The sequence below is a fragment of the Cyanistes caeruleus genome, chromosome 2 (assembly GCF_971803275.1).
Source record: "Cyanistes caeruleus chromosome 2, bCyaCae1.hap1.1, whole genome shotgun sequence".
NCBI classification, from domain to species: domain Eukaryota; kingdom Metazoa; phylum Chordata; class Aves; order Passeriformes; family Paridae; genus Cyanistes; species Cyanistes caeruleus.
In genome coordinates this window covers 28,926,569-28,936,900 of record NC_141702.1, presented here as the reverse complement: position 1 = coordinate 28,936,900, position 10,332 = coordinate 28,926,569, and the positions used below count along the sequence as shown (strand labels likewise).

Below are 10,332 nucleotides of genomic sequence, written 5' to 3'. Positions count from 1 at the left end.
GAAGTGGTGGAGTTGCCATGCCTGGAGGTGCAGAAGAGCTGTCCGGATCTGGTGCCGGGTGATGATCTAGCGGTTTCGGGGTCACAGTGGCAAGTGCCGGGCGGATGATTGGACTAGACGATTTTAAAAGGTTTCTTCCAACCTTGATGATTCCATGACTGTATGCATGCAGCGCTTAGAGCACAGTAGAGACTAAGACTAAGTAAGACACGTGGCAGCACCTTGCAGATAAGGGTCTCCCACTCCCCGTGCCACCAAATCCACACTCTCAGGAACACGAGCTGCGCAAGGCACCTCCTAACCCGCCACCCCTCCCGGCCTGCGGCTGCCCTCACAGCGGGCACGGCGTCCCGAAGCGAGGCTTCCCATCAGACCGCGACCCTGCCCGAAGTTTGTCACTGTCGCGGTTAAATGGAGCCCGGGGCAGAGGCACCGCGGTGCGGGGCTCCCGCACACGCTCCCCGCCCAGCCCTGCGGGAGCGGCCCCGAGCCGCCCGCACCGCCCGCACACCCGCCCGGCGCCTCCGGGCGCTGCAGGCCTCGCAGGGAGATGGTTTAAGGTACTTTTAGAGCACGAAGGAACGACTAAAGGATTGAAAATGCTTGATAACTCTTAACGCACCTTCTGCCTTTCCTCAAACCCCCTTCCTGCCCTCCCGCTGTCCCTCAGGCAAGTCCCCGCGGACCGAGCGCTGCCCTGTCGCAGACCCTCGGCCCCGGGAGGAAAGGACAGGCGAACCCTTCTCGGGAGCAAGAGGTGAGAACAGCTCTCCATCGCCTCGACTCCCCTTTCCTGCCCCCCGACGGCCCCGGGGGGCTCCCGAGGCGGCTCCCGAGGCGGCGGCAGCTCTCCCGCCCGCAGCGCAGGCGGCAGTGGCGGGGCGGCCCCGTGACGTCACGGGCGTGGGGGGTTGCCGCGGTGACGCGCGCCCGCCGCGCCTTAAGCGCCGCCTCGGCGGGGCGGCCGCGCTCCCGCTGACGGAAGTGAAGATGGCGGCGGCAGCGTCTGACCTGCTGACGGGATGGTGCCTCTTCGGCCTGGCGCTGCTGGTGAGAGGCGGCTCTCTCGCCCTGCGGCGGCTCTCTCATGCATCCCTTTCCCTTCCCTGGGCCGGCCGTTACTCCTTCGTCGGCCGCTCGCTGTTCCAGTACTAGCCATCCCTCCCGGTCTCCTCGCCCGTGCCCCTGCGCCTGCTCCGGCCGCGAGCGCTTCCCTGCGGCTCCCGCGGGTGCCTCGGCGCTGGTGCCGCAGGGCAGAGCAGAGCCCCGAGCTGCGAGCGGGGGCTCCCCTGCCCTCCTGCCCGGCGAGCCGCGCTCTTTGTGTTTTCGCGTGTTCTGTCTGTGAGCGCTGGTGTTGTTGCTCAAGCTGCTCTTGAGGAAAAGTGACTTTGGTGTGGTCAATATAATGCTGGTGCTGAGTGTTCAGGTAAAAGGTGTGTTGATGCTATGCCAGTCATCCATATAGGGTCTAACATCGATGCCTGCTTGCTGACATTGTTATTATACAACTCACAAGTGTTTTTCCCTGTGTGTTTCAGGCCATTCTAATTTTCTGCTGGGTTTATGTTCGCAAGTATCAGAGTCGGCGGGAAAGTGAAGTGATTTCTACCATAACAGCAATTTTTGCCTTGGCTGTTGCTCTTATCACATCAGCGCTCCTGCCAGTGGACATATTTTTGGTCTCATACATGAAAAACCAAAATGGTACATTTAAGGTATGGACTTTCAAAAATATTAATTGTCTCTTCAAAGCAAGCACTTGTGTTGTGAAAGAATGCTCTCAGGTTGTCAAAGTGTTTGAAACGTTAATACCTGTTTTAGTGCCTTGACTTTTCTCAAAGCTGTGTACTTTTACTGTGCATAAAACACTCATGTCTGGTATTTGAACTGGATTTCAGTTTTGACTTTTATTCTTTCTCAGATATTCTACCCATTTTCAACTGCTTGTTCCTTCTGTCATGCATAAGAGTAAATATAGTGTCCTGAAGATATAAATAAATTGCTTAAACATTGCTTTTTAGAGTATTGTGATGGGACATTGTAGAATAAAATTTTACAATTTTGTTCAAAAATAGAATGTATTGCCCCTTTGTAATTTAGGATTATTTTAATTGTCTTTTTTTGTCAGTAAAAAAAAAGTTTGAAACAATTAAGGATTTACTGTGCTAATCTACCTATAATGTAAAGCCTGAATTAATAAGCATTTTGAAAGCTGCAGAAACCCTTGGTGGAGGAGAATGCAGTAGTATCTCTTCTTGGCTGATAAAGCCTTAACTGAACTACTGCATTTATAAACTGTAGGGGGTTGCTGTAAAAAATGACTTCCTCATGAGATGACTGCTTGCTTGTCATATGCTCTAAGCATTTCTGTAAGAGAGCTTCCAAATGCTTCAAATATTACTTTAATTTTCAAGAAGAGTTCTTGAAGGTATTGACCTTGTGTCTTTGTGAGGACATTGAGAGTAATAAGAGGTCAAACTGGAGCATGTAGCTAACTTGAATAGCAACTTACTTGAGTTTAGAGCCTAACTGGATCTATAGTTAAAGTTATAATCCTGAAAAAAATGATAGAGTGGGAGAAAAGTAAATGCCTGCACACCAGACTGTATTCCTTTCCAGCTCTACTTCCAGAGGAAGATACAGGTCTTGCCAGGTCTGTGTAATGCTTCAAAACTAACTTGCAGCTAATACGGTGATTTTTGGCACTTGAGAATAAGCCTTTAGAATAGTTATGGTGGGGGTCTTTTATCTTTATTGCTCAGGATTAATACAGAATAAATTAAGCTGTTACTCAATATTATTTTGATAAGTTTGTATTTTCAGACCTTGCTTGTTTAGAATTAAAGTGAAAACAGAAGATGGAAGAGGTCTTTCATATGTCAGGGCTCTAGCAATTAGGTGAAAATAATATTCTAAATACACTGAGCCTGACTAGAGAAAAAACCATGATGCAACTAGGTCCAGCTGAAAGCTGCACATCTGCTGGGGACTAAGCAGAATTCACTGTTGCAAAGGACACATTTTTCTTATGTATACCTTGCCTAATTAGAAACAAACCTGTGAGAGCAGGTCATCAAAGGTGGTCTCATGTAGTCACTACAGATTTTTAATTAAGGAAATACAATTACTAGGAGGATAACTACTTATAATACTGTTTTTCATGGGCTGGAATTCCTTGTTAATGGGCACATGCTGTGATATGGTGAGGTGGATAGACTCTATTTAAAAATTGTACCAAGAGCAAGCTTTCATGCTTGTTCTAAAGACTTGTTTTTAAAGCACCTTTTTGCCTCTATTTCTGAGGCGTCTTTGTCCTGTTTAGTTCCTAATGTTTGTAGATACTTCTCATGGCTTCTTGAAATACAATTGCTCCATACTGCCTTGAAGAAGCATTCTTCTGTCTTTTAAGTCTCAGCTGAATTGAGTTTCTAGCTTTGCAGAAATAAATAACAGGAGATCTATTAACATTAATGCATTTGATCCAAACACAGGTGTTGGAATTACAGTATAGAAATACTGATGTGACCTAAGTTGAGTGAATCTGAAATCAGTTAGAACCTACAAACCAGTTTTACTGATTTGGTATTTTCAGTTTAGGGGTAATGTTGAGGTAGGAGGCTGATGACATCTTAAAATGAGGCACATGGTTGGGAGTAGTGATCCTGATGGTCCTTTCAAGCTCAGCATTTTCTATAGTTGTGTGGTCTTCATGAATTGTTCAAGCTTTTAAACTGACCTCGGTAACATGTACATCTTTCCTGCAATTGCTTTGCAAGTAGGATAGACTGAATTATGTTTAGACTATTTCCTGAAGATTACTGGCCTTTCTCTGGACTGTGCTTTCAAAACCTACACTTCCAAGACCCTGTAATTGATGCCGGGGTCCGAAGGACTATGGCTCTGGCAAGAAACCTCCATTGCTTTGGACAGACAGAGTGAGTTAAGTCTTTAATCTCCTCAGTGACTTTTTGAGGGAGATCCAGGTAGCAGATGTGGATAGTATTCTCTGTAGATAAATTAGTAGTTCATCAAGAAACCTTCCAACTGGAAGATTTCAAAGCTGATGCCAAAAGAGTAATGGCAATTACCCATATGCTAAGTAAGAAATTTTTCTTCTGTATGTACACTTTTCCTCTACCTCCCAGCTGTAATTCCTGGTGTCATTGTTGAGTGATGAGAAACAAGGGTGCTCAACTTGAAAGAGGTACTATATGTGGACTTTCAGTTCGTTTTTAATGTATCTGACCCTACTGTCAACTTGTAGATACAGCTGAGGGTTTACAAGGGGAATAAGCTTGTTGAAAACTTAGGGATAATCACGTTATACTAACAGCAGAGGTTAAATTGAAGGCTTTGATGGTTTAAAGTTCTCATTGTGAATTGTGTGTATGTTCTGTGACAAGGGAAGAGGTGGTATGTCGTGGCTACAAGGATTGGCTGAACTGTTATACCCAAGCAGAGTATTTTTTTCTGAAGGCTGTGAATATTATGCTGCTTTCTGGAGGAATTCACTTTAAAGTGTCGTATAGCACTTTTCCTCCATCATGTGTTCTGAAGTGCCTTCCTTGACAAGGGCTGTGTGCTATGCCTTCTTCAGCCTTTGGTAACTTGAGGTTTTGTTCATTTCAACAGGACTGTAAAGATACTGTTTATACATATCTCAATTACTACAAATTATTGTTTATGGTAAAAAAGTGGCTTGTAGCATTTAGCACATAATGGTGTATCTCACCATATTTTGAGACTTATCAAGTATTATCTTAAAGTTTTTATACTGAGTAAATTGGGCAGGTTGGGTATTGGCAAGTTTTTCACAGTAGTTACACTGTAGAATTCACTGTCACACCTTTTCTGGAGGGTGGGATTATTTTGATTCATAGTACTGTCAAGTAGAAGAGGCTTTTGGTTTAATACTAATAAAGACTTCAGTATCACTTGTAAGTGAAGTCCTGATAATGTTCAACAGCACCACTTCAGCTCAAAGGTTTTGGCTGTGAGCACAGTCAGTGTTTTAGTTTGTTTCAAAGGACTTCAGATACATCCAGCTGCATCTGATCTGTTTGATCTGAAAACTTGTTGGACTTACAAGAACATAGGGAAAAAAACCTCACCATAGCTTAAAAACATAATATTGCTGCAGGAACCCAAGACCTCTTGGTCTGACCTACAAGTCTCATAAATATTTAGAGTATAGCTGATTTTGTCTTCCAGCAGGAAGACTGCTTGAAACAGTTTTGCAGACCATTTAAGATTTTTTTGCATTTTACCAGGGTGAGAGGAGAGTAACTCATTATGTAGATGCTCAGAATACAAAACCCGTAGAAATGTCCAGGGTTTTTATTTTTAGATAGGTGTTAACTGAGATGTTATTATTGACTAAGACCATGCCTCCTTCCCAAGAATTACTACTTATAAAGAATAGTACTTGGCCAAAACATTGATGCTAGGCAGGTGGGGCTGAGATGTGCATGATTCTGGATGCTACTTTGCATCTGGCAGTCAAAATCCTGGCATTGTCCCATTTTGAAGGTAACAGACTGGAAGATCTGAGATCTATATATGAAATTTCTCCATATCTAACCATGCTAAACTCGCTTTCCAGTCTTTCATCCTGCATCTTCCTTTTGTTGCCTAAGCTTTGGGAGAGGCTGATCAGAGAATGAGTGCTTCATCTACATTTGACGAAACATCACTATCACTGAAACTTGTAATGCTGCATAACTTTAAGCTCTGTTAAGGGGCATTTGCAGGGAATGCACTCATGAAAGTCTTGTAGGGTCCAGCTGTGACAGTAGAAATGTAAAATTTAGTGGGGACAAAATAATGAGATGCATGGCTGTTCCCTTACCAAGATGGGCGGAAAGTCAGATTAACTTGCAGTGATTTTATTTGGGGAAGTTATCTGTACAGTTTGAATAGTACTGTTCTGTGGAAATCTGTTAACATGAGTCACTAACTGGACAGAGTTGCTGGGAGAAGAAAGACTGCTTAATGATTAATGCAGTAGCAAGTGTTCTTCATAACTAATTTTACATGAATGTAATTATAAAATTAATCTTCTAAGGAAACTTTGCTTTGGATTCAGCATTTAGGTAAATTTAAAGTGTCTTAAGCTGCTTTTTTATGTTTACTTACATAGCAACATGTTACTAGCACATGTACTTTTTACATTTGTCTTTAACATGACTTATGTTACAAAATACTTAAGCATAATTGTCGCTCTATTGGGAACGACGAGAAGAATGACACAGATTCTCTTGGGAGTCGACAGGAGAATTTCTCCCGGTTTATTACCTCAGATCTTTTTTATAGACCGATACGTGAAAGTACAGAAAAGTAAAACTCTTATTGGTTAGTGAACTAACACATCACCATCATTGGTCAGTGGGGTTCACCACCCCTCGACCTTCTCTTGCAAGAAAACAAGGAACAGACAAACAGCACCTGCAAGGCTGTTTTCTATCTCTGAGGATTGTTTTAATTCCTCCTTATGATTTCCCAGGCCACTTTCTCAGGCGAGACTGAGAAAGTTATGTGGCCTGCTATTTCACAGGCACTGTGCTGCCTGCTTCATAGTTAGCATCCATACATAATAATTTAATATGGGTCATCATGCTCATTGCACAGTTGTTTGCAGTTTGTAGCTTCCCTTGTCTCTCAGTGCAATGCATTGGTACAGGTATTTTAAAGGTGATATAAGCTCGCTAAACTGCATGGAACAAAATGAAGTACAGCACAGCAGTGCGGATTTCCTGAGTTCTGCAGGTCCTAAGAGAATTTGTGGTCCCGTTTTGACACCTTAAACTGTTTGTTGAAGGCAGTATGAATTTTGACCTCCCTAATCTATTGTGCTCCTAAGCCATTTGCTGTATATACTGTAGGCTTGGGTTGTAATGGATAGAAAAGAAAAAGACTAGATCTAGAGGCTGTCCAAATGAGGAAATGGATGTACTAGTTGAGTGAATTCCTACACCTAGCAGCTTAGTATGTCACCAGAGATGCTGAGACTGTCAGAGCTCTGATACTCATTAGGTAGCAGTGCTTGCTTTTGACAAGACAGTGCTTGCTTTTGACAAGACAGTGCTGTTGTCACTAGCCTTTGAAACAGCTCAGAAGAACTGGTTACTGTCTTTGTGTTGATGGTGTGTGCATATGGATAATTTGCCAGTTAGAATTGAGCATTTTGCTTTTTAGTTTGTTTAAATGTGAGGCTTCGGCAGCTGACTGAAAGCTGACATAATAATTATGATATACCGTTAAAATTGCCTTGCATTACATATTCTTGTGCAGAGTAATGCAAAGTTTGTATGCTGAGGCAGATGTAAGTAATGGTGAAATGCACACATTTGCAACTTAAGTTTGTTTAGTGTAATATAGCAGCTCACTATTTTAATATGGTGTAGTGTATGTTTCCTAGTGTACTCTGGTCCTGTATGCAACCTAGTTTGAAAAACAAAAAGAAAAGCAATTAGAACGTTTAAAGTTCTGCTTCTCTATTGTGTTAAAAGTGCTTTTCTGTAGCTGAAGGAGAGGTAGTTCTTTGGCAGCTAAACCATGTTATATTTCCATTACTGGCTACCTCTTGTGTACAGTGGCTGTGCCTCTTAAATTTTGGGTCTCGCTGTTGCTTTTCTTGCTTGTTCTTTTTTCTGCATTTTAAATGTCTCCATTGCTCATAATTTTATTTTCCAATAGTTACTTGGAATCAAGCAATGTGAACAATCCAGTTCAATCTTGGTTTTCCCTTAGGCTTGATTAAAGCAAGCATTTTCTTAACATTTAATATGAGGCAATTTAAATGTTCTGTATTGTGTTCTTAGCAAATTCTTTTGTGGTATATTTTAATACAAATGCCTAGAAATTTCTTATTTAAAATGCTGTTGGGTGTGAGTCTGTCAGTCTTCAAAGACTGAGCTTATTGTGTACCTGACTGGTACTTCAGGTGCTGCTTTTGCCCATTTTGCTAAAATATTTTTCATCCTTTCTTTTTACTGATTAGATGTCAAAATGGATGTGTATTTTTCTACTCAGATTCCAGGTGGATGATAATCTAATTTAGTTCATACAGTGGAATTTAAAAACTTAATGTAAACTGACCTACTGGAAGTCTTAATATGGGAAGAAAAAGGAAGGTGGTGCTGATTTTCTGAGACAGAAAAAGTGTTCATGGTATGTCATCAAGCCCATATTTGAGAAGACATTATGCAATGCTGAGAGAACTGATAAATCAGATGCCAGTGTGTCTTTAAGTCCTATGGGAGCAGTGTTTAAGTAGTGTGCTCATTTGCATTTTCATATCTCCCTGTTAGTGTGTGCATCTTTACAACTAAAAGAGATCTTACCAGTTTAAAGAAAGCCTGCATACAGAAATGAGAGAGCTTTGACAGTACTGGATATTTTTTTTTTTTCACCAATTCAGTTATGTTGGTGTGTTCTCTAACTTCTAAAGAATTCTTCTGGATAACTACTTTCCTGATCTTGACCACATATAGATTGGATCCCACAAAACTAAAACAATTCTGAAATATGTTTTAGCTGTACTGGCAATGTTGGACAATTGTATTCAATCCCTGAGTTTGTCTGCCAGCCATTCTGTCATAAAATATTTAACTTTCTTATACCAATAATTCCTTTCTTGGAGGAGAGGGAGTGGGCACAAGAACTTGATTTCAGCCATCTGGCTGACTGCAGTTTCCAGCATAGTTAAGAGTTGTGTTTTCACTTCCATTGCTTCCATTCTCTGGGCTACTCCCCAGGACTGAGTAGTGCTCTTGCTTTTGCTCTTGTTCAAGTAAGGGATATAAGTGCTCTTGGAAGTTGACTTTAAAATTAGTTATTGCTAAGTTGAATATTCATTAATGCAAGTCTTGGTCAAACAAAAAAGTGACGTCTTGTGAACAGGGAGATGATAGCTTAAACTGATGTAATAACTAATAAAAATAAAAGTTAATGAATTATATATAACTGATCATAATAAAAAGTTATTTCTTATTCTTATGTCTAAGTATTGTTGCCTCTGTGTATGCAAGTTTTAAACAAAGTTGGTCTTTGGTGGAAATATTGTGTACATTGTGTACTTTGTCCAACTGTGTGGCCCATGGCACAAGAGAGCTGTTAAAATAAGGCAACAAAAAGAGTTAGGGATCTGGAACACCTTGCTTGTGAAGACAGTCATAAAGAGTTGGGGTTGTTCAGTGTGGAGGAAGAGAAGGTTCTGGGGAGATGTTGCAGCCTTTCAGTGTAGAGAGAACTTATAAGGAAGATGTAGAAACAGTTCCGACCAGGGCCTGTAGACATAGAGGAAAACACAGCTTTAAACTGAGAATGTAGATTTAGCTAAAAGAGAATTTATGGTGAGGTTGATGGTTCTCTGGAACAGGGTTCCCAGAGGAGTTGTGGGTGCTCATCACTGGAAGCATTACAAGGTCAGCTTGAATGGGGCTTTGAGCAGCCTGACCTCGTGAAAGATGTTCCTGCCTGTGGCAGGAGGGATGGACTAGGAGATCTTCGAAGGTCTCTTTCAACCCAGACCATTCTGTGATTATCTTCAGAGACTCTTATAGAGATACTGTGGGAATTAGCAGAGCATATGGGGAGCTGCCAAAACTACTTAATGTTCCTCTGGGTCTAAAACCTTCCTTTTGTGAAGCTGTCCTATGCTTATTCCTGTTTGCCCAGTGATTTTCACTGTTGTTTCACTCTAGTATGGAATTCTTTAGAAGTAGCATTTTTATCTCTTTCCCTCTATTCGTCTTTTAATGCTTGATTCTCATGTAGTCTTTTTTTATTACATTTGATAATAAATGCTTCTATTCTTTATTGCTAGATCTGGGCTGATGCTAATGTTTCAAGGCAAATTGAAGACACTGTACTTTATGGATATTACAGTAAGTATTTCAGCTTTTTTTTTTTCCCCCAATAGGACCTTTAAGTGAAGTCATGAAGTTTTTTAGAGGTCATACTGGGCTATCCCTTTTTGGTTAAATATGAGTATTATACTCAGTGCCCTTCAGAGAATATTTATCTTCAAAAGCCCCCTAAAAATGTAAATATGCTGAAGCCAGTTCATCAAAGGCTAATGGTTTCTGTTATATAATCTGTGGTTCACGTGTTTCCTATGTGTGTATTTAGTGGTCCCTTAAGGGAAACATGTGGTTCTTCTGTAACTTTTATGGCACTTAACATATGCAGCAGTGTGAAACTTGTCTACCATGTATAAAGTTCATGCAGCCATGAGTGCAACTCTTTCAGAGTGTTCAGATTCAGCAACTCTTGTGTTCCAAGTAACAGTTACTGCGGAGAAGCATAGAGGAGTTGACTCAAAAGTGGTAA

The 10,332-nt window shown here is 41.5% G+C and overlaps 1 protein-coding gene across 5 annotated transcripts in view; it reads left to right on the top strand.

The window, feature by feature from the left end:
* The first annotated feature begins 818 nt into the window (after nt 1–818).
* Nucleotides 819–10,332, top strand: part of LMBRD1 (LMBR1 domain containing 1) — a 66,971-nt gene continuing 57,457 nt past the window's right edge. The window contains exons 1-3 of one of the 5 annotated variants that reach the window (XM_086876202.1): nt 819–1,050; nt 1,539–1,715; nt 9,827–9,887. In XM_086876202.1, the coding sequence (XP_086732328.1) occupies nt 991–1,050; nt 1,539–1,715; nt 9,827–9,887 (298 nt within the window). In that variant the 5' untranslated portion in view covers nt 819–990. Of the gene's footprint in view, nt 1,434–1,516; nt 1,716–9,826; nt 9,888–10,332 lie in introns of all 5 variants that reach the window. The other 4 variants (XM_086876204.1, XM_086876203.1, XM_086876205.1 and 1 more) reach the window with 4 other exon arrangements.